The 23928-nt window shown below is 41.2% G+C and overlaps 1 protein-coding gene across 6 annotated transcripts in view; it reads right to left on the minus strand.

Moving 5' to 3' along the window:
- The window catches only part of CELF2 (CUGBP Elav-like family member 2), a 550837-nt gene that overhangs the window by 50446 nt on the left and 476463 nt on the right, over positions 1-23928 (minus strand). For all 6 annotated transcript variants that reach the window (XM_075018013.1, XM_075018003.1, XM_075017993.1 and 3 more), the window contains 3 exons: positions 22748-22906; positions 20609-20672; positions 6405-6539 (listed from right to left, as the gene is read on the minus strand). In XM_075018013.1, the coding sequence (XP_074874114.1) occupies positions 6405-6539; positions 20609-20672; positions 22748-22906 (358 nt within the window). The remainder of the gene's footprint in view (positions 1-6404; positions 6540-20608; positions 20673-22747; positions 22907-23928) is intronic.

Raw genomic sequence — 23928 nt, forward strand, 5'->3', positions numbered from 1 at the left:
AATGCTGCAGGGAGAGACTGCCATGGGTATGAAAAATTAAGAATTTAAATTCACAATTATAAAAAAATAATAGTTTTGGGGATTGTATTGTCTCTGTTCTTTCTGGATTAATATTGTCTGAAGCTTAAGAGAAAGTAGTTAGAAAGAGAAAGAATGCTTTAAAGAGAGTGACTGCCCACAGTTTGGAGTGAAAGCCATTGAGGAGCTATACAGGGTTACATTCATGGAAAAATGCAAAGCATTTGTTTTGAAAGAGATAACTGGCTGAACTTTGACAGGAGAAGTATGGTACAAATTCAACAGTTAGTATTAGAAGGCCTACTCCTGCAAGCTGCTAAATCATGAGTCTTCTTGGTGACCAGCCACAAAACGTGGCATCTTCAAATATCATGCACAGGGCTGTCAACAGAAGTGCTGTGCCCCTTGGCAAGGTGTGTGTGGGGGCAACTCTGTGCCCCCAGAAGGGGCAGGGTCTTGAGCACAAGGGGCAGGGCTAGGCTTGCCCACCCAGCTCTTCAGTTCTATCTGGCCACTGCTGCCCAGGGCTCCTGCAGTAATTTAAAACGGCCTGGGTCACTGTTGCTGCAATGGTAGAGGCAGCTGGGAGCCTCTGGTCTTTTTAAATTGCTGGCAGCTCAGCCCAAGCTCTGATAAGGCAAGATTTTGGATTAGGGTCATTTCTAGGCCTGTCTTCATGAGGTGCTAAGTTTGTGTTGCAGAACTCAGTGCAAATTCAGTGTGCTGTGAACCAGACAGGATTGGGTCTAAAGAGAAGTACTAATTGAAACACCCATCTTTTGAGGGTTCCAGATTTCACTATCAGCTCAAGTCTCTGGAAGGAACCAAAACTGTGGATCTGAGGATGAAGAGTACTTTGAAGGAATAGGGGATAAATCTGGTTTTGAATTTTTGTGGCATTGGACTATTATTCAATGATCCAGTTCAGAGAAGTACTTTGACATCAACAGAACTTAAACAGCTGCTTAAAGTTAAGCATGCAATGTAGTGCTGTCCTAAATAGGGAAGCTTTCCAGAATCATGGCCCATTAATTTCTATTAATTTAATGCTTTATCTAGAAAGACAGAAGCATTTCTTCCTGAACTTATTTTGGGCTTTGAAATCAGACAGTATAATTTACTCCCACTATACTCAGCAAACTGGAGCATTCAATTAAAAGAAAACTAGACCTATTCCTCTGGAAAAAAAAAAAACCCTTCAATTCTGAAAGGCAGAGTGAAATGTTTTCTGCCAATCTATTTCAAGTTTTAATGGAAATTCTTTATGCTGCTATGAAAGGCTTTACAGAATGGAAGGTATTTTTTGCAGAGCAGAGAAAAATCCATGAAGATATTGTTCAGGTTTACAAAATACGTACTCCAGTGAAGAATGTGGAACCAGATAAAAAAGGTTAAACTGAAGGACAGTTTAACAATGTTTGGTTTTAGTTTAGTTGTGGAGTGTGTACAGGCATAAGGAGACTATTAAAATACGTACTTCCTCAGTGCTGCAATAAGCTTTCCAATGTTGAAAATGGTTTTCTGTGGCTATTAACTCCAGCTGAGATTTCAGTGATGTATCAATTCCATTGGGGTGCCTAGCTTCAGAAGTTGGGTGCTCAGCCCTTCGTGAAAATCAGGTTTCTTGGAGATGTCACCTAAAATCATTAGTCACTTCTGAAAATCATGGTCTCTACTACTAGGGCAAATACTCGGAAGAGGTACTTATTTTTCCCTTCTGAAATATCTGCCTCAGCACATCCCTTTTGGAGTCATTATCTGAAAATACCTATTTTCCCAGTGAGATTTGCCATTTCTAATGGGTAGGCCAGGAATGGGCAACAAGCAGTCTGCAGGTTGGACATGGTTTGCAAAGGTTAGCCCCTGGCAGGCGACCAGTGTTTTATTTACCTGCATGTCCATGGATCACCATTCTTGGCCAATGGGAGTTGTGGCAAGTGGTGTCCTGGCCAGCTCTGTTTTCTGCAGTTTCTATTGGCCAGGAACAATGATCTGTGGCCCAGGGAAGCTGCGACTGGCCACACCTGTGGGCACACAGGTAAATAAAGTGCTGGCAGCCCACCAAGGACTAACCTTGGCAAAATGTATCTGGTCTGTGGGCTGCTTATTGTCTACCAATGGGTAGGCCCTTTGCTTTTCAGTGGTAGCAGTTGTGAGTGAGCAGCACTTGTGCAAGACAGACTCCTGGGTCTCAAATGGCACACCAAGAACATGCTGAAAATACAAATAGTGACTCCTTGTGAGAATTTTGATTAAGTGACTTGCCCAGCACCACGCAGTTTGTCAGGGCAGGGATAGAATCCAGTTCTCCTGAGCAACAGTTAATTGCCCTAACAATGAGACTGACCTTCCCTCTCATACAATCCCCTGCTTCATGCACTACACAGCTTCCCAAGTTCTGCAACAAATAATGCAAGGATCCTTAGCATGAAACTTCCAAGCTGTCCAGTTTTGTCTGCCATTTCCTGTTTTTTTTTGTTTTTTGTTTTTTATTTTAAAGAGCAAACGGAAAAAAACCCCCCAGAAATTGTATCATGTGGCACCATATTGATTCCCACGTGGGCTATTACCAAGGTTGGAACCTTCAGATCCACTGCACAGATATCTGCCGATTGAGCTACCGGAGAATGACAGCAGTGTAAAAGACACACTGTGCTGGTAGATTTCACAGATTTGAGGACAGCAGAAGAATAGCGAAACTCAGGAATCTTGGACTTCATGCCAAGAGGAAAGAGTGTTCCAGCTGTCATCACAGACCCTTCTACCAGTTCCTCTGAGCTTGACCCCTTCTTCCCTATCCCCTATAACCTGTCTCTAACCCAGTCTTGTCTCTTCCCACCCCAGGGCTGCTTTTCCTAGTCCCAGTCCCATTCTCATTGCCTACCCAGTCTCACCCCAATCCTAGTCTCCCGCTCTGAGGTTTCCACTAATGTCCAAGTCTCCCTACTCTTCCAATATCTTTCCTTCCCCATTCTCAGGTTTTTTGCTCAGCCAGTCTAATTTCCTCCCCACCCAAATCCCTTGTCATAAGAATGGCCACACTTGGTCAGACCAAAGGTCCATCCAGCCCAGTATTCTGTCTTCCGACAGATACCAATGCCAGATGCCGCAGAAGGAGTGAACAGAACAAGTAACCACCAAAGTGATCTCTCTCCTGACATCCATTTCCAGCCTCTGACAAACAGAGGCTAGGGTCACCATTCCTATCCATCCTGGCTAACATCCATTGATGGATTGGACTGAACCTTCACGAATTTATCTAGTTCTTTTCGAACGCTGTTAAAGTCCTGGACTTTACAACATCCTGTGGCAAGGACTTCCACATGCCTACTGTGTACTGTGTGATCTGTGTGTCTAATATCTCTCTGCCTTCCTCACAGCAGCAAGCTCTCTTGCCCTTTTTTGCTCATTCCCATTGACTCACAGTCTAAATTTCCCCTCCCCACTTCCTGGTCTCTGTCCCAGCCTCCCCTGTATCAGGCTCCTTGTCCCAGTCTCTTTGTCTAGCCATTACAGTCATCCTCATCTTACATCTTGGTCAGATGTGTCTACTCATTCCCAGTCTCCGTTTCCTTTCCCAGTGAGTCCCAGTCCCCCACTAAACTTCCAGTCACAATTTCTCTTTCTTTCCCCACTGTCCCAGCCTCACCAACCTCTTTGTTCCAGCCTATGGCTTCTCCTTCCCCAGTTCACCTCTTGTCACCTCTGTATTTGAGAGAGGTGCCTTCTTCCTCCACACTGCCTGAGTGCAGTGTCTTCAAGAGCACAGAGAGACAGCCTTTTTGCTGTCATTTCTCCTGCCCAGCCTCATCCTGGCTGGGGAGCAGCAATTCAAGGGAAAGCCTTTCTAACCCTGAGCAGCCATTGGGTTGGACGCTGCTCAGCTGCTTTGTGGAATGGTACAGGTGCAGTACAATGAGCACTAGGAGCTGTCTGAGGATGGAATGTTCCTTCACTGACTTTACCTGCTAACCACTTAGGCAGTCGTGTTAAACTCAACACCTGTTGAGGGCCACACAAACAAAAACCGATAGCTTTCAGGGGCACCAAAGACAATGTACTTCTTTTGGAAAGTCATAATTATTTATTATTACACATTATTTTTTAGGTATAGTTGATTGTATTTTTTCAGGTCTTGTTTGACTATAACACAATGACACTAATTGACAATTTAATAATGAAAATGAATTTTATTGTTTTATAATTTCATTAACAGATCATAAAATTTGATGGGTAAAATTATTTGCTCATATAACAATAATTTTTATTTTAAATATAAATTTAAGGTACTCCACGGACTAGCTGGCTCCCAGCCCCAGGGTTGCCAGGATTCCGCTGGCCCTGGCTGGGTTCCTGTGGCTGGAGCTGCCAGCGGTGCTCCATGCCCTGGCCAGCTCCCAGCCTGCAAAAATATTCGATGGGGCTGCATGTTTGATGTACTTGCACTGTGGGTATGTCTACACTGGAGGTGGAACATAGTTTGAGTAGACATGAATGCATTAGCTATGATCAAGTGCAGAAGTGTAGCCAGAATAGGCAGTAGGAGGAGTTAGCTTCCCTGAGTATATCCTGCCTTGGATCCTAGATTTTACATGGGTATCTAGTCGATCCTCTCATTTGTGCTAGCACAGCTACACTACAAATTTTTGTTTGCTACATCAAGCAAAACTAGCACTCAGACTCCAATCTGAGCTCTGAAGTGTAAACATTTCCGGTAAAGACATTCCTGGGCATGCCCAATTTTCTAAATTTGGGCAGATTTCCCAGAGAAGCAGAAAAAGACAAAACCTCAGACACGAAGGCCTCCCCGTTTGACAAATGTCAAGTCCCTACTCCAAAGCCGGTGTGTTACAGCTTCCCAAAGTAAAGGCTGCAGAATTATTATTAACATCTCAAAACTATGTACCTCCCCTAAGCTTAGGGTTACCACATTTGACCTTTTAAACAAGAGGACACCACTGAGAGAATATATCTGTATTGGTATCTACCATCTCATGTTGCAGTAATGTGTTATAGTATATGTCGTACATTAATACAATGTGAGTTGGTAGATATTGATACAGACACATTCCTCTCTCAGGGGTATCCTCTTTTTTGAAAGTTCAAATCTGATAACCCTACCCAAGCTTCATTCTTAGTAATGGCTGAACCATTTTATCTGAAACTTTCCTAACACAGTGATCTTAAGACAGACATAAGACATGGAGAACTTCAATCCAGCCACTGAAAACCCAGTCTTACAATGGACGTGTTTATAAAAATAGGTTGTAAGGCAGAGCTTGCAACACCACATTTGTCAAAGACTGCCTCCCTTGCTGTTAAGCCCAAACCTTCTGCCATGGACTGATTTATCAGGAGGGATGAATATACTCAGAAACCAGATTAATCGCAAATGATCTTTAGTGACATCTAAAATGATATGAATGTTTTCAGAACTGCCATAAGCACACTTTATGATGCAAAGCGCAGCCTTGATATAAAGATAAGGGGGGCAGATTCTCAGCTCAGTTACATCAAGGTAAACAACTATTCTCCACTGACCTCAGAGACAATGATGAGTTTTTGTATACTGAATTTACACCATGGTAACTGAGAGCTGAATCTGGCAAGATTTTTTCCATGCATTCAATCTTACTTACATGCTCAGCTCCCAGCAGGAGTGGTCTTTGAAGGCACCACAGGAATTAAAATAAAAGGCAGGAAAAAAGGGCACAAATTCAGCTTGTCTTTTTTTCCTGGCCTGAAGTGGGAGGGGCACAGCTCCTTGTTTCTGGAAGTGGTGTAGCTTCAGGTGAAAGGGGTGGGATCTGGGGACTAGCCTCCTCCTGCCAGTCCTTGAACACCACCTAGAGTGTACTGTCCAGGGCTCTAGCAGTGATTTAAAGAGCGCAAGGCTTTGGCTGCTGCTGCTGCCACCACTGTAACAGCAGCAGCAGTGGCTGGGAGCCACAGGCCCTTTTGAATCAACAGGCCCCACAGCATTTGCTCCCTTTGCCATACCCTGTTAAAGGGCCTGACGAGAAGATATGGCTCATGATCTGAATTCTATTTGAAAAGTTACTTTTCACTATGCTCCTTGTGCAACCAGAGTGTTTTTGTGCCTGCTGTATATTGCAAGGCTGGACCATTGACCCTAAACCTGTAGAGACCTCAGTAGGGCAGACCCCCTTGCCCACAGGAATAACGTGCAAAATCGGTGCTGCAGTTAGCTGAGTGAACACACTTGTTTAAAAAAACCTCCTACCCGTTTGAAAAAATCCTGCCCCCTTTTCATGGGTGAGTTTGTGGTTCTGGAGGCTAGAAGCAGACACAGGAACAACTCTTGGAGGTTCTCCTTCCTGTCTGCTCTTACACCAGACTCCGAATGGAAAGTGATTGGGGCTTACCAGGACTTGTGAGGGCTCCCAGCGCACCGGTCGTTGTGGAGAGAGGGTTTGCATTGGTGGTGGTCGCTGAGGTTTGGGCGGCGGCTGCAGCGGCTGCTAAGGTTGCCAAATTCTGTAACTGTAAAGCATTCATGCCTGCACAGAGAACAAAACGGAGCTTCAGCAACTGGGTTAAATATGAGAGTCCCCATTTTAAAACGGGATTTATTTTAAAGGACTCTAAGGCCTGTAGATGTTGCTGGACTGATAGCTCTACAGGGCTGCGTCTACACGTGCACGCTACTTCGAAGTAGCGGCAGTAACTTCGAAATAGCGCCCGTCACGTCTACACGTGTTGGGCGCTATTTCGAAGTTGAAATCGACGTTAGGCGGCGAGACGTCGAAGTCGCTAACCCCATGAGCGGATGGGAATAGCGCCCTACTTCGACGTTCAACATCGAAGTAGGGACGTGTAGACGATCCGCGTCCCGCAACATCGAAATAGCGGGGTCCTCCATGGCGGCCATCAGCTGGGGGGTTGAGAGATACTCTCTCTCCAGCCCTTGCGGGGCTCTGTGGTCACCGTGGGCAGCAGCCCTTAGCCCAGGGCTTCTGGCTGCTGCTGCTGCAGCTGGGGGTCCGTGCTGCATATACAGGGTCTGCAACTAGTTGTTGGCTCTGTGTATCTTGCACTGTTTAATGAAAGTGTGTCTGGGAGGGGCCCTTTAAGGGAGCGACTTGCTGTTGAGTCCGCCCCGTGACCCTGTCTGCAGCTGTGCCTGGCTCCCTTATTTCGATGTGTGCTACTTTGCCGTGTAGACGTTCCCTCGCTGTGCCTATTTCGATGTTGGGCTGAGCAACGTCGAAGTTGAACATCGACGTTGCCGGCCCTGGAGGACGTGTAGACGTTATTCATCGAAATAGCCTATTTCGATGTCGCAACATCGAAATAAGCTATTTCGAAGTTGGGTGCACGTGTAGACGTAGCCCAGGTGACTTAAATCCTCCTATCTTGCACAGAACAGCTATACCCCGGGCAGTGCTGGTATAGGCTACCCCCAGACTGTGCTTCACATCTGTCTTACAGATGAGAAGGTGGATGGTTTCATTGTTACAGCACAGGATTACAACTCAGGAAATTTGTGTCCCATTCCCACCTCCATCAAAGAGTTGTGGTGTGACAAATCACTTAATTTTTCTGTATGAAGCATTGGGATAATAATACTTCCTGACCTTGCTCAGGTGGAGAGAAGGTAAATTAATCATCATTTGAGAGGTACTCAGACCCTATCAAGTTCAGTCCCCAGGTCCCTTCTTCACTTCTTTGCTTCAACTACCTGTACAATAACAGCCAATTATGATGGCAATTTTTTCATGAAATTCCTTCTGTCTATTTGGAACTGAGTCAAGTCTATCAAATTCATTTCAAATGCAGCAAAGGACAGGCATCAGACAGTGACAATGTTCTGTCCCTACTATTCAGGGCCAGATTTGAACTGTGCACCTTTAGGCAGATTACTCTGCATCATGTGAGCTATCTTGCATCTCTTGTTAGTTTATTCAGTACTATATGAGATGCAGTGAAGGATATATCTACATTTCAGAATAATGTAAAGACTTGCAAGAAATGGTTATGTTTAGATAGCATGGAATTTAATTTAGATAAATATGAAATTGGAACATCTGTTGACAGACAAATACTAAACATCACTCATGCAAAATGGAAGAAGGATGCTTGAAGAACTTGAAATCTCAATGTGATGCAGCTGTCCAAAGATGGTGCTCTAAGTGTGTGATTATCTATATAGGCATCACAGCTATATATACCAGCATCATTTAAAGGACAATGAAAGAAGATACGCCTCTTCTCCCAACCTTGTTTTGGCCACATGTGGGAGTTATGTGTTTGAGGTATGAAAAGGACATTGATAAATTAGAGAAAATCCAGAGAAGAATGTCCAAGTAATTAAGCTATGACCGTATGAGCAGGAGAACTTAATATGAACTTGGAGAAAATGATCAGATGGGATATCATAACAGTACCAGTATTTGAGAGGCAATAAAATAAAAAAGCAGAAGGGATATGTTACAGAGGCTGAGAGCAGATGGCATAATAAAGAGCAGCAATAACTTGAAACAAATGCAAGACAGAATTAGGTGAGACATTAAGAACCAGACTTGCAGAAGAGCTCAGCATTTAGAAGTTTCCACTGTTCTAGTAACAGAGCCTCTACATGCTGACACCTTCTAGAAATTTGGCCACTATATTGAGATGTCTAATGTAGAATGGAGCTCTTTTGAGAACCAGGCCCAACTCTCTCTTTCTCTCTCTCTCTCTCTCTCTCTCTCTGTGTGTGTGTGTGTGTGTGTGTGTGTGTGTGTGAGAGAGAGAGAGAGAGAGAGAGAGAGAGAGAGAGAGAGAAAAGAAGGTTTGAGTAAATAGCTCTACCAAAAGAAGAAGTTAGATGATGGATGAAATGACTAAATGTGGCTGAAGAACCATCAGAAAGGACTGGGACCATCACCACACACTTTGAGGGACTAACACAGAATAACCTCTCTCATGACTCCTCCAAGTTTTAATTTTTTTCCTCAGTCACTATAATCTATAATGGTTTACAAGGCATAATAAAATATACAACCACTCTAATTACAAGATACGAATAACCAAGGCAATTAGGTGTAACTCCTGTATCATATAAGCACAGAGCATCATTGAGTTTGCTCTGCTTTTTAAGATAGAGCTTTATGATGATTATATACAGCCCTCATTACGTCAAAGTGCTTTACAAAAATGACTTTAAAAATGCTAAAATGCTGCAGTTTAATGACATGGCAACTTTACAATTACCAGAGTAGTAAGGATGGGCAAACCTGTCTGAAAAAAATAAACAGCCTGAAATACAGTTCTCATCTTCATGCAAGACTTCTTCTGAAAAACAAAAGAATTTGGAGAAGTTCGAACTTTTTCTTTTCAGATGTGATTGGACAAGGAAAAACTAAAGGATACCAAGACATGCTCTCCTTTAAATTTCCTTTTTGTTCTTCACTATGCCTTTAGGACCTTGTCCATCACTAAATGCTCACTAATTTCTATGTATATGGTTCTGGGATATTATCTATTACTAAATGCTTGCTTACCAACAGCGGTGATGGTAACAAAGAGATGAATTTGGAGGTGTGCTGTCCCAGCTGCAGGCAGGCACAAGTCCTCTTGGGCCCTGGCTGCAGTAGTCCCCTTCTTTTGAAAAAGGCATGGTAACGAGCCACTTCTGCAGATGCTAATGAGGCACTGCCATGAATATGCAGTACCTGATTAGCATAACAGCAGCCACGTGTTTCGAAAGTGCCACTTTCTAAATGCATGCTGCCCATGCAGACATGGCCCTTTTAAAAGGACCCCATATTTCAAAAGTCCCTTCTTCCCAAAACCAAATGGGAAGAAAGGGGTTTTGAAATCAGGGGGTCCTTTCAAAAGGCCCCTATCTATGCGGGTGGCGTGCATGTTGAAAGCGGGACTTTCAAAATGCGTGCGGCTGCCATTATGCTAACGAGGTGCTGCATATTCATGGAAGCACCTCATTAGCATCTGCTGAAGCGGCTTGTTACCATGCCCTTTCCAAAAGGAAGGGGATAGTGTAGCCACAGCCTTGGAGAGCAAGGCCACTTCTTATGGTATTTTACAGGCTGCAGCAAAGATGTTGTGCCATCTGATTTGGAGAGGGAAGCCCCACACCATCCTCTATGGTTTTTGTTGCTGATATTAGAGGCCCTCAACCCCTTAGCTCTCAGGAAGTACATGGCTAAATATTGTGCCTGGCTCTTCTGCAGGTGCACACAAGTATGGGGAAAAGAAACTGCTAGAATCCTCTTGTTCACACACTTGTAAAATCATTTAAGCCACCCACAGTCTGTTGCTTACTGGGGCTGGGTTTGTAAAATACTTTCTACATTCTGAATTACACAACAAGCAAGCCCCAAAGGCTATGGTTACACCAGCAAGCTTTGTTGGCAATACCCTGGTTTTGTCAACAAAACTCGTGGAGTGTGCACAAACAAAATGGGATTTGTTGACAGTGTCTTGACAAAACACAGCACTTTTGCCAGCAGCATTCTGCCTCAAAGCTTTGACACCAAACGCGAATTGGTCAACAAAAAAAGATGTGTAAACGACCTCTGGAGGCCTCTCTTGACAGAGAGGGCATCCACAACAATGGGCAGCCCTGTCTGCTGTGCTTCTGGGTGCCTGTTTTGCTGAGAGAGCAGGCATGCAGTCCAGCTGCTCTGTCAACAGAGTGGCGCGCTCTCCTGATTTGCTTTTGTGTTTGGCTGCACTCAGTCAAAAGAAGTTTTGTTTCTTCCGACGGTGACGTCTGTCGACAGAGTGCTGTAATGTAACCGTAGCCAAATGGTTCAGCCTGTGGATCACCAAATTTAGAGACTGAGGAGACCTATTAATTTACTGACTCCTACTCTTTGAAAGTGTGGGGAATATTTTGTTGGATGGGATGTGGGCTCAGGTTTCAGGCTGGATTGTTCTTTTGCCCCAATGTGCCATTCATAAAATGTTATGTCTACTAGAAGTCTACACAGCTTAAAACCAAGACTCCATCAAACAGTGCAAATCTTCAGACAGCATCACTGATATCACTCTGAAGTCTGGCCAGTAGAAATATGCTTGGTAGCTCTCTTTCAACTGGACTAGTTGCTGATCAGAAGGAGGACATGGTAAAGTTATATTTTATGCATGGGAATGCTTCCTTGTGGTCCTTTTCAATCCTTCACAAATTAGATTGACAGACTGTGGTGAAAAAAGATACACAGAGCAATGCTGAAAAGAATTTTAAAGGGATAGCTTTAGAGTGGTGGAATCGCACCGATTTCTGCAACATGCATGCAACTTTCCTTGAAACTTGTTTTGTAAGCAAAAAGAGTTTGAAACCATTCTCTGTTGCTTTCTGTTTCATGGCTATTGAAGAACTATGTGGATGCAAGGCTATGGGAGCTGTGAGACAGGATGCATGCAGTGCTAGAGGAAAACAAAAACCAAACAATTAAAGATAAGGGTATTCTCCAGCACTAAAAGCAATAGCATGCCTTATGCTGGGGAGCCAGTCTGGCACCCAGGGAAAGGCAAAATGAATGTCCACCTCTCCCCACCTCACAAAACCCTTTTATAGCACAAAGAAGCAAGTAGAACAAGTTCCTGAGGAAGCAAAAGGAGATCTCCACTAACAGAAGACATCTCAAAGGAAGACAAAATTATATCAAAGAAATCTCCCCACTCAGCATGTGTCACTAGAAAACTGCAGCACAATGGCCACAAGCCAGCTCTCCCAATGTTATGGGGTGTCACCTAGGGGTCTCCACAAAAGAGCCATTTGTTGTTGTTCTAATGTATCAGAGAAGAAAACTAAAGAACTGAACCAAATAGAACTTGAGGGCGTGAATATTAGTAACAGGCTCAGAGCATACACCCAGTATCCAGGGTGCTGTAGAACTGGTTACATCAACAGGCGTATCTCCTCATTCCCGTCCCAAAGGCTGTTGACTACAGTGTACAAATAATCTATCCTCAGCATCATTATATTTCACATCCTGCAGATGTTCTCATCACTGCGGCTTCCTGTTTTTCGCCTTTTTCCTTTATGACAAATGCATCAACCTCATTGCTTGTGAGGACAAACTCAGAAGAGGGAACTATCAAACTTCAGACCTGACAGCCAGTTTGGTTCCACAGTAGAAGCAGATTCTGGTTCAGTTAACTTCTAGTCAATGCACAGTTGTATGGGATGGGTCTGCTGTCTGGCACACTGTCTCCTTTCACAAGCTCTCCTTGTTGTCCATGGTTCTTCCCATCACACAGGTTTTGCAAAACAGCCCCAAACTCTGGGACAAATTTGGAGAAAGTGATTTGATCCTATTTATTTGAAATGTCTGCATACTCCGCACACATGCCTCTGACTGAAGATATGCAAACCACCTAACAGTGAAGAACAGTCTTATAGACAATTTAAAAAAATGAAATTCCACCTGCAATGGGAGAACTCCTGGGTAAGAAAGAAGTTTTGATCTTCATGACAGAGAAAATATTGGGAATTAAAAGCAAAATGATTTATAAAGAGCTAGAACCACATTGCAATTTAATTCAATTTTCAATAATGTGTATTTACCAGTGTGCCATCAGCCTGGCAAACAGTCAGAACTACATGGAACACAACTTTCATTTTGTAACTTGGCAAATTAAAAAAAATACAATTAAATTATGTACAAAACAGATGCACAATATGCTTACTTGAAACTTAAGAATTTTTTTAAAAATTATTTATAAGGATGGGGCATGAAAATTTAATTTAATGTTCACCTTAGGTAATTTCTTGTCTTATTGTTCATGGCAATTACCATAAATCTACATATCAATAAGCATGAACAGATGTCAGTTGTTACAAGTGCTTGCCAATCAGGCCTGTTAAAAAGTGACAGATGGATGGTTATAGAAGATTCTCATAAGGCCTATTAGCACATTCGCAGGAAATTTTTGTAGTGCTGCACAGTCACAGATGCAGTTCTGTGAAAACACGGGAAAAATTTGACAGCACAAGGTTCACATTTTAGAGCTTCTTGTGCTACTTCCAATGCAAACTTTCATGCAATAAATCAATTTGCCTTGCTTTAGTCACCATAGTTTTTTGCCATATGGTGACTGCAAGGATAAGGATCAGGGGCTTGTTTGTATAGGGCGTAAGAGAACCACGGGCCATTTATGAGCTTTTAATGCTTATTTAAGTTTGACACACAAAACATTTAGTAGGTGTGTTAGAATGACTGAGGATCACTTGCAGCTTCTCCTTCAAGGAATTCCTGCTTAAACCCTTCTTCTGCAGGAAAATATGAATTTATTCAGAGCACAACTTTGGTCACCTTAAAGGGGTCTGATTTTCAGAGATGGATCCTGAGCACTTTCTGACCAGGTTCCTTTACAGCCTCTCAGCTTGGTCACCCCAACACAGAGACATTCCACAATCAATAATATTGGCCCAATTATTTATTTACCTTTTTCCATTTGCCTCATTAACATTCCCAAACATTAGGGTTTATTCCCTTTACGGTAAATCCTGACAGCAGTTTAAGAAACATGGATTAATGATCAAATCAGTTATAATCTATCACCTTGGATCCCAAAGTAAGTTCCTTGTTCATGAATGACCGCCAACAGAGGAAAGAGAAGACTTGTTAACACTGATGTTAACAGGCATTCCTGGACTTTATTTTAACAAGGTGAGTCAGATTTTCAAGGACTTTATTTTGGAGGTCCAGAACACTGCTCTTGAAATTACAGGTGCCAGTCAAGATGCACACAACAGAAAAGTCAGATTTCCAGCTCCATCAGATCACATATAGTTCAAATCAATCTCTAGAACTGCTGTTTATTTAATACTTGACCTTTTTCTATTCAGTGGCTACGTCTACACGTGCACCCAACTTCGAAATAGCTTATTTCGATGTTGCGACATCGAAATAGGCTATTTCGATGAATAACGTCTACACGTCCTCCAGGGCTGGCAACGTCGATGTTCAACTTCGACGTTGCTCAGCCCAACATCGAAATAGGCACAGCGAGGGAACGTCTACACGCCAAAGTAGCACACATCGAAATAAGGGAGCCAGGCACAGCTGCAGACAGGGTCACGGGGCGGACTCAACAGCAAGCCGCTCCCTTAAAGGGCCCCTCCCAGACACACTTTCATTAAACAGTGCAAGATACACAGAGCCAACAACTAGTTGCAGACCCTGTATATGCAGCACGGACCCCCAGCTGCAGCAGCAGCAGCCAGAAGCCCTGGGCTAAGGGCTGCTGCCCACGGTGACCACAGAGCCCCGCAAGGGCTGGAGAGAGAGTATCTCTCAACCCCCCAGCTGATGGCCGCCATGGAGGACCCCGCTATTTCGATGTTGCGGGACGCGGATCGTCTACACGTCCCTACTTCGATGTTGAACGTCGAAGTAGGGCGCTATTCCCATCCGCTCATGGGGTTAGCGACTTCGACGTCTCGCCGCCTAACGTCGATTTCAACTTCGAAATAGCGCCCAACACGTGTAGACGTGACGGGCGCTATTTCGAAGTTACTGCCGCTACTTCGAAGTAGCGTGCACGTGTAGACGCAGCCAGTGAGACCCTGATTCAGCAAAGTGTGGATGCTTAACTTTGAGCACATATTAAATCCATCCTTATATATCACAGCACTGAAATACAGTCTTAAGTCCCACTGAATTTGGCAACTTACAATGACCTCATGAGATTTCATTGTGAACTTTAAAATTAAGAGTGTGCCGACATATTTTCTTGAATAGGAAGGACATTAATCACGTGATTTAGTGCTTTGTTGAATCAAAGCATTCCTGCTACCTTCTGCTTTGTTTTTAAGTGAGTGCCCAGTAGAGGAAAAGAATAAAGAGTTCTTTTGCAGTGGGTGAAGTCTCAGAGAACTGTGCCTTCCTTCATACTCTGCCTAACGCAAAATCCATTTTGCAGTCTCTTGCTCTCAAGGGAAATCCAAACAAATCTCCCAGGTTGCAGAGGACTGGTGTTCTCAATGTGCTTGTTGTATGCAGAAGTTTGCCTGTACAATGACTAGAGAACAGACCCTTTCTTTTCAGTGGCCACTCTCTAAAAAGTCAACTTGCTTCATTCCGAAACCTAACAACATGGATTGCTTAGGTCTGATGAAATGTCACCTTCAGTGAAGTGTAGTTGTTTACCTCACTGCCCTTAATCACTTAGCCCCACATTTTCATCTGTTTGTATGTTAGAAGCAGCCATGGCATGGCACTATTCCTTGAGGCAGCTGAGATCCTCACTTTGAACAGGACACTGCTTTGAAGAGGTCTCCTGAGCCATGCCCAGCAGTGAGGCCCTGCCAGTATGCTTCCATTGGAAAAGAGCTGCACAGGACTGACTGCAAGTAACAGACCTTTGAGCCAATGCAAAAGCACAGCACTTCTATTCAGAAGGTCCTAGCTTCTATCTGTTCCCCCCAAGAGCCTTCGAGCCTATGTTATTACTCAGGCAAACACTCCATTAGCAGAACTTTGTGAAATTTCTCCCATTTGCTCCTATGAAATTCAGAGGGAATCTGGCTCAGGTGTCAAAAGTAGGGTGAACTGGACTGAAGCAAGATCAAAACCAGTCAGAAGCTCAACCCAAATCTCTAACCCAACCATGAGAGAATTTCAAAAGGATTAGGAACAAACATGAGAAAATAGAAAAGGGCCCAGCTATATAGTGTTTATCTGTCTGAAATCCAAAGGAAATAAAATACAGATGTTACTGATCACTTTGTTCCTATTTCAACCTATTTCTTGCTGTCACACTATTCAACTGAATCAACATAAACTCCTTCAAGTGTGTGGGTGTTTATGCATGTTCACATGTATACATAGCTACTTAATATCTATATGCATACATCCATTTACATTTATAATGAAAAATTTGAAATTAGTTGTATTGATAATAGAAAACCTTCCTGGGGGAAAAGAAAAATATCTTTTGACATTGTTTCTGTGTTCCAATCACTGGACATTCAGTCACATAAAGTAAAAATTTTACATTGTACCTTCAATGTACTTTTAAAACAAGTTACGTTAACCTAAATCACCTAATATAAATTAGATTTTTAGGGTCTGATCCAAAGCCTACTGAATTCAACGGAAAGAGCCAAGCAATTGCATTCAACTTTACATCAGACCATCACAGCAACTTGCATGCATCTGAAGAGGGGAACTCTGGCTTCAGCAGTTGTAACTATAGATTGTATTTGTTGCATTATACAATCAAATCACATGATCTCCTTCACTGGTGTTATTGGCTTTCCCCAGACAATGATACCAGTGCATATACTGCAACCTAATATTATTCATGTAAGGAAAAGCAGTGCCTTAAAATTGTTAAGCATTACAGTTATCAGTGGAAAAAAGGTTACAGTATAGCATAGAGTAGTGACGTTAAGTGTTATGTAAGTACAATCAAGCAAAGTCTGGCAAGGAAGCAATAGCCCCGGTAATCAAGACAATGTTATTGCAATGCTATTAGAACTGCAAAAGGGATGTTGTATCATAGGGGTTGCCATGTTAGTTTGTATCAGCAAAAACAACAAGAAGTCCTGTGGCACCTTAAAGACTAAGAGATATTTTGAGCATAATCGTTCGTGGGCAAAGACCAGCTCTCATGTATCTGATGAAGTGGGTCTTTGCCCAAGAAAGCTTATGCTCCCAAAAATCTGTTAGTCTATAAGGTGTCACAGGACTACTTGTTGCTTTTGAAAGGGATGTTGCTGTCTCTCATATTATTGTTTTCCTTCAAGCCCTGGCTCCTGGAATAAAGTGATTCCACAAGATTCTTAGAATTCAATTAAAAAAAAAGTTTTTCTCCAACCATGGTGTCTACAAAACGCTAAAATAAGCTTCACCTGAAAACCTGAGAAACCTAGAAGGTAAATTAAAATGAATCAAAAGTGTATTAATTTTGCAGTCTTGTGATTTTAAGGGAATCTTGTGATTTGTCTGCTCCTGCCTCTTGCTTTTTTGTTTTTTTTGTTTTTGTACACTGGGGACTAGCAATACTGGAAAAGATAACAGTTTGTTTATTTTAATCTACCAAGGGGCTACGGCTAAATGGACTACACTGTCTCACCTGATTAGTAACTCTACAAAGCATACACTTTTTCTGCATGCTTTGTGCTCAGTCTCTGCCTGCGGGTGAGGTTTTAAGCAAAACACCTGAAACCATTTTTCGGTTCTTTTCTCTAGATAAAATGAAGCTACTTTTCCCATGTTTAAAACACACACATACACACACAAAGTTCCAACCATACTTTCCCAGATACAATTACAGGGGAAGAATGTACATATATATATTTAAAGGAAATACAAAACTTGGCATTGAATATGAGTGTCTTCGCTTTGCAAAGAAAACTCGATTGAGTTAAGAAAGATATAACCATTTTAGTATTGCATAATGAGAATTTTTTCAGGTCTGCAGATGCATGTGTAATACATTCGCCAATGTCTTCTGTCCTTCCCCAGTGCCTGATCCAGAAAAGACATAGTTCTATTACAGCTTTCAGCTACAGAGTGGCTCTTTAGCTTAAGCTGTAGCCACAAATAGTTTCAGCTCTGGAGATTCCTTGTTCAAGCTAGTGAGGATTGACCTTTTGTTATCTAGTGTAGCCTGAATACAACTGGCTAGACTGTACCTTGTACACACCACCCCAGTGGGGAGCTGCACCACTCCAGCACTGGTTATCCACAACCATGGTGGCTACAAAATGTTTCGGCTAAGATGACGGCCATCACACCCATTTAGGTGTAGATTCAGCAAGGCACCTTAAGCACTTGCTTAACTACAACTCATTTACTTCAATGGCAGACACACACATTTAACTGGCTTGCTGAATTAGATACCTGATCCAAAGTCTACTTAAGTTAATGTACAAACGTGGATTTAGGATCCACTGAAGTCAAATGAAATATAGTCACTGACTTTAGAGGAGTAGGACTGAGCTAACAGAAATCCCTTTGTGTTCTTTTGCAACTACACTAAGTATACAGGTAAATGTAAGATCAGATTTGGCCACCATTGTTCATAATGATTAGCACTTTACTCATCCCATTAAAATCAATAAGAAGGGCGAGAGATCTGAATGAACATTCTTTGGCTCAAAGAACTTGTAAGCTCTAACCCCAGAGTTTATTTGGAGTCTTAGATGATTGTGTCTAGATTTTCATCATCCTTAAGAAAAGCTAGTCCAGTATTAATACACAAGCCCTATATTAACTGGAGATGAACACTGTTATATTTATCTGTGCTAGATGTGCAGATCAGATGTAATTTAAAATACATTTTGAGAAAAAGGAACAAATCTAACTCGTGTCACATTAAGGATGTGAGATCAATACCTCAGCCATATTATCCCAGTCCACGTTGCACACATGGGCTGCGTCTACAGTAGCACATTCTCTTGAAAGATTTTTTGAAAGAAGGGAGCTCTTTTGAAAGAGCCCATAGAGCATCTACTCACAAAAAGCAATCTTTCGAAAGTAAATCGAAAAAATGTGGTGCTTCTTTCAAAATCACACTTCCTTTTCCATTTCAGGAAGAGCGCCACCTTTCAAAAGCTTCTTTGGAAAGAAAATGTGTCTAGACACTCCGCAGGGCCCTTCTTTCAAAAGAACAGTCTTCATTTTCAAAGAAGAGATCTTCTGGAAGAGCTTCTTTCGAAAGATCTCTGCAGTGTAGACATCACCATGTAGAATTTTCTATTCCTCTGTCTCTTGAAAACCATAATTAATTATTCTATCATTAAAATATATTGTCAAATACAGCAGATGTTCAATGTATATTGGTTAATGCTTCAGGCGAAACGTGAAATTCCAGAAAAAAATACATGACTTTTGAACTTTCAAACAATGATATAATTGTGCTAAGACTTTTGCCCTTTGATGTTAGCATGAAGAGAAATTGAACATTGTGAATTTGACCTTGGACGTTAAGATTTAAGACCCAGGTACTTCTGGAGATGAAAAGGTAAATCAGAAAAAGCATTACATTCTGTTAATATATAGGTAAGAAAACTGCCTTGTAATAACATTCCAGGAGACATCCTTAATTTCAGTCCAGGTGTGGTTTAATTATTAGGAGGTAAAAATAAATCTACAGTAGTTGTGAACAATGGACAATGGAAACCTACTTGGATACAAGTATGGTAGAGCATGCTATACAGAAAAATCTCCCCTAGTATTTTTTCCTCCATGGGTCTCCTAATTTTTTTCATTCTGTAGAGCTAACTGAATATGAAAGATTAAACACAATCCTTGAGCTCAAAGCCAGCTCCAAAAATGCCAACTGTTCCTCAATGACTCTGCACTGTTTATCATATTAAGATATATTTTTTGATGAGAAAAATGCTAGATTGTAAGTGTAACATAATAGAAACAGCAAGCACTGCTGGCAGGTCTGTGGAAGCGAAAATAATTCAGGGATATTGTCATTGGTAGGCCAATTTATATTGTCAGACAGAAGGTTCACATTAGTCTCTGAGGCCACTGCAATAATGGCATAATGTAACGACTGAGCAGAGAATACCTACCGGGTATGGCTGTACCATGCTTTATTTCTATACTTTTTAGAAGTATTTCAAGATACATTCAAAGGGAAGATGGAAGAAGTGAAAGACCTGGATTAAAAAAAGTATTAATATGGTCCTAAAGACACATGAATATTTTAGCCGTGATTTCATGATGGCAAAGGATTCACTGAGTTCATGATTCACTGAGTTCATGATTAAATAAACTAGCAGACCACTTTTTTTTTTTTAAATTAAGCAAAGAAAAAGAGCCTTTTAACAGTTCCTCACGGCAGGCATAATGTGCATCTGTGCTCTGATTTACTGCACATGCTTCCTTCTCCAGCATCATGTTAAGTTAGGGTATCAGCAGGGCAGGTCACACAGTGGGAGAGACCTTTTACTAATCACTACACATCAGTTACTACTGGCACACAGCTCATTACCAAGAAATCTTCCAACTAGCTGGCTTTCAAATATGCTTACACTTTTATTTGCTTTTTGGTTTCTCTCTCTTTTTTGACATCAGACCAAAGATTATACTTCCACGTAAAAGCTTCTGTTGTGTAATTTGTCAATTTGGGTTCTGAAGTCAAAAAGGCACCCAGTTAATTTTCCATGATTAAAAAAAACAAAACAAAACTGTAAGCTTGTATCAAAGGTAGACCCGTAATCTTGGCTTTCATCAAGAAGGTCAAAACATTTTTTATTTGTCACCTATTATTAAAATGTTTGAGGGTTGCCATTCATTTGATTTTCAGGACACAAACGTCACTGGAAATTAAAATGCAATCCTGCTGTTGCTTTATTGCCACTTTGAGTAGGGTAGAATATAGCCGCAGGAACTAAGAGCTCTCCTACAATTTACAATTGGTTACTTCGGACAAATGGCAGGTGACTAATGGAGGATAAACTGTTTGTATAACCGAAAAGTGGTTAGTTTAATTTCAGGGACTGAATCTGAATCATGGGTTGTTCCTTGCTCATACACATAAGATATTTTATATTCAAAGACTAACATCATGTGATCTCTACAGAAAATGGAATTTAAGAGCCTAAGAGAAGGAAATAAAATTGGTCAAAATGAATTGATTTTTAACTCACCAGCCATTTGCTGAATGCCGCTGAAGGCACCCAAGTTACTGGAGGAAGTCGCTTGCTGTAGAAGCTGCAAATTAATAATAATACATCATGATCTAAAGGGTGTTACCAAAAAGCAACAAGATTAAAACAAAATCATCCATCAAGTAAAAACTGGAATACTTATGATTTCCTTTACTTTTATATAGTCTCTTGCTTCTGTTTACTGTTGAAATGAATGCCCCAGAGTTGACGCTGTAAATCCATATTAATGTCTAATCTCTATTAAGAAACACACAGACACTGGGGAACTCAATAGCACTGCTGCTTTAAAACAATTAATCAATTTACCCTTTTTAACAACCAGGTGTTAAATCTATTTAAACCAACATAGCGTGACTAATTATAGCCCTCTGCAGTCTAGTAGTTACCATAACTCATCTGTGTCAATCACCGTCCATTCTCACCCAACCCCTTACATTCAGGTTTCTTTCTTTGTCATCCTTGGAATAGGGGACAGCGACTGCATAGATATTCATTAGTGCACAGGCTGGCACTTAGCTGAAATAAGAGTCAAGAATCACTATTAACTCTTGATATACTGGGTATTTTTTAAAAGAGACAGCTAAATGAATTCCAATGCAGATTTATAACTACTGCACCTCACATCCATACACACTTGATATGTAATATCTGTAGATACAGAAAAACTAATCTCTGAGAGCATGGGGACTTTATAGGGCTCAATATGTCATACCCTTTGACCTTTCACAACTCCACAGCAGCAAAAAGGCAGAAATTACTCGCTAGCTGAGCAAAAAGGAGTCAGCAACCCCTACATGGGCGCCAAGAGTGGCATGGGAGCCATTTTTCATCAGCATGCAAGGCAGGAGCTCAGCCCTGCCCTTTCTTCCCCACGTAGAGGGGAGCTTACTCAAAGCCATGATGCTCGTGGATTAACAAAAGACCACCTAATGCTACCAACCACCACCTAAATGGTAAAGCTCTGCATCTTAATTTATTTATTAATAAAACTGTTGCAAGTAGGACTATTAGTGTCTTTAAAAAGTATCATGAGTGCTCAGCCCATACATGGAGGTCAAAAAGCCAAAATTCGGCTCTCAACCTAGGAAAGGTTGCTGACCCCTGGTCTATGACTTATGACACTCTGAAGCTGTTCCACATTTCTTCCCCAGTAGAGGGCAGGTGTACTATGCAAAGTACCTAACTCATTCTCTCATAGCCATCAAAATATCATTCTAAAAATGTGAGAAAATAACCCAAACTCCCATCAAATCTACCTTCCAAAAAGTAATATGAATCTTTCATATTTCGTACCGATAAAGCAGTATTTAATTTACACATGTTCACTAGTTAATGTGATAGCCATTTTCAAATACATTAAAAATTTAACTTGAATGAGAAAACAAATATTCCCATGTGAAATGGATATTCAAAGTAGAATTACATTCAGGCGTTGCGGAATTTAAAGACTGTTCCCAAAACAGTCAAAGAAGGTTTTCAGATGTTCACCTGTTCTCTGAAAGGTGACAATTTTACTTTGATAAGAGAAAGCATTTAAAATGTATTTACATTTTTTAAAAAGTGGAATTTAATGTTCCAAAACTCAGTGGAAATATCAGAGTGAAGCTGTATTTTCAAGTCAAAATGGAATTTAAATCGTCAGAAGACTGCAAGACACTGAAAGAACTTGAGACTTTTAGTCTAAACTGCTGTTATTATAACAAAATGTTTTATATAATGCCGTAAATTTATGTATACTTTAAAGAATGATCATTTTTTTTCTGATTTGTCGACCTTGATTACTATTTTTGGTTCTCTGTGCCTTAAATATTGAGTCTGTTCTGGTATGGCTATGGTCTGAAGAAGTGAGTCTGTCCCACAAAAGCTCACCTAATAAATTATTTTATTAGTCTTTAAAGTGTTACTTGGCTGCTTTTTTGTTTTGATAGTATATAGACTAGTACAGCTTTCTCACTGTTACTTTAAAGAATGGATCACATTATCTGCCCCAAAGAGCCCAAGTTAAAATATAGGAAGTTGTATGTTATTAGGGTTCACTATAATTAGCTTTCAGTGTTCTAAGATAAATATATCAGTTTAAGTCTAAAAACGTGGTCAAGACATTTCACAAGAACTTACAGCTAAGTACTGTGGTGTGAGTCCTCCAAGGCCTGTGAGGTTCCCCCAGGTGGCAGTGTTGAGCTGTTGCATCTGTTGTGCCAACTGCTGTTGTAAACGCCTCTGCTCTTTATCCTTTTGGGTATCAGCAAACTTTACCACTATGGGCGAAGAGCAGCCCTATGATTGGACAGATTGGAAAACAAAGACATCAACATCATGCACGTTTGCATGATTCTATCGTGAGATGTTCTTTAAATCCATTTGAAATAAACATAACTTTAGAAATAATGTTAAAATATTAGTTACTACTCATCTATTTTTAAACTTGGCTCATGAAAAATAATTAATTTCCTCTCTGTTTTCATTAAACTCTTTCCCCTCTAGATCTTTGTGTGTGTTCAACTCTCTAAATGCTGCCGGAGAGATACATCACAATTTCTCGATGTTCTTTAATTAAGCTTCATGGTTCATGTTTTTAAAGATGGACTTGTCTCTCTGTTTTCTGTCTGTTTTCAAGTAACAGCCAAAGATCCCCCTGGTGGACATAAATAGTGCCACATGAATGAAAAGAGATCTATTTTTTTTTTTAATTTGAAAGTTTTTGCTTTCAAATATAAACCTCAAGGTTTTTGTTTTAAACTTATGGAACAATGTAGCACTATAATGATTACAGTTTACTTTGGGCAAATGGATTGTAAGAGCCCATGATCTGTGGAAACCATCTGTCTGAGTTTTATCCTGCTATCACTACCATATGTGAGCACCAACTTCCCATCCCAGTACAGCCTCTACCCACTTTCATGCCAATTTCTCTTCTAGCCCAATCAGAGAACCAGATTGGGTGCCTCAGATCCAGAAACACAACAGGATTTTAGACATAGTTTACAGTGTGCAAAGAAGGTTTATGTCTAACCAAACTAACTCCCATGTCTACTTCACTAGCTTCTTCAGAAAGATTCCCGTTTTCTATGTCTACAAAGAGTATTCTTCTCTGAGGAACCTCACAATAGTGCTGTGATAGGAACATTCACAATCAGCAGACAAAATGATGAAATAAGCCACAGTAATAATATCTTTTGTGCGAAGACCTCCCATCAATACCATTTTTTTAGAATTATCATCCTAGAAAATGATCACTTGAGATGTATTATTCCACCCCCAGTACCTGGCTTGTATATTTCATTGTAAAAATGCCTTTC

This window comes from Carettochelys insculpta, chromosome 1 (genome assembly GCF_033958435.1).
Source record: "Carettochelys insculpta isolate YL-2023 chromosome 1, ASM3395843v1, whole genome shotgun sequence".
Classification (NCBI taxonomy): domain Eukaryota; kingdom Metazoa; phylum Chordata; order Testudines; family Carettochelyidae; genus Carettochelys; species Carettochelys insculpta.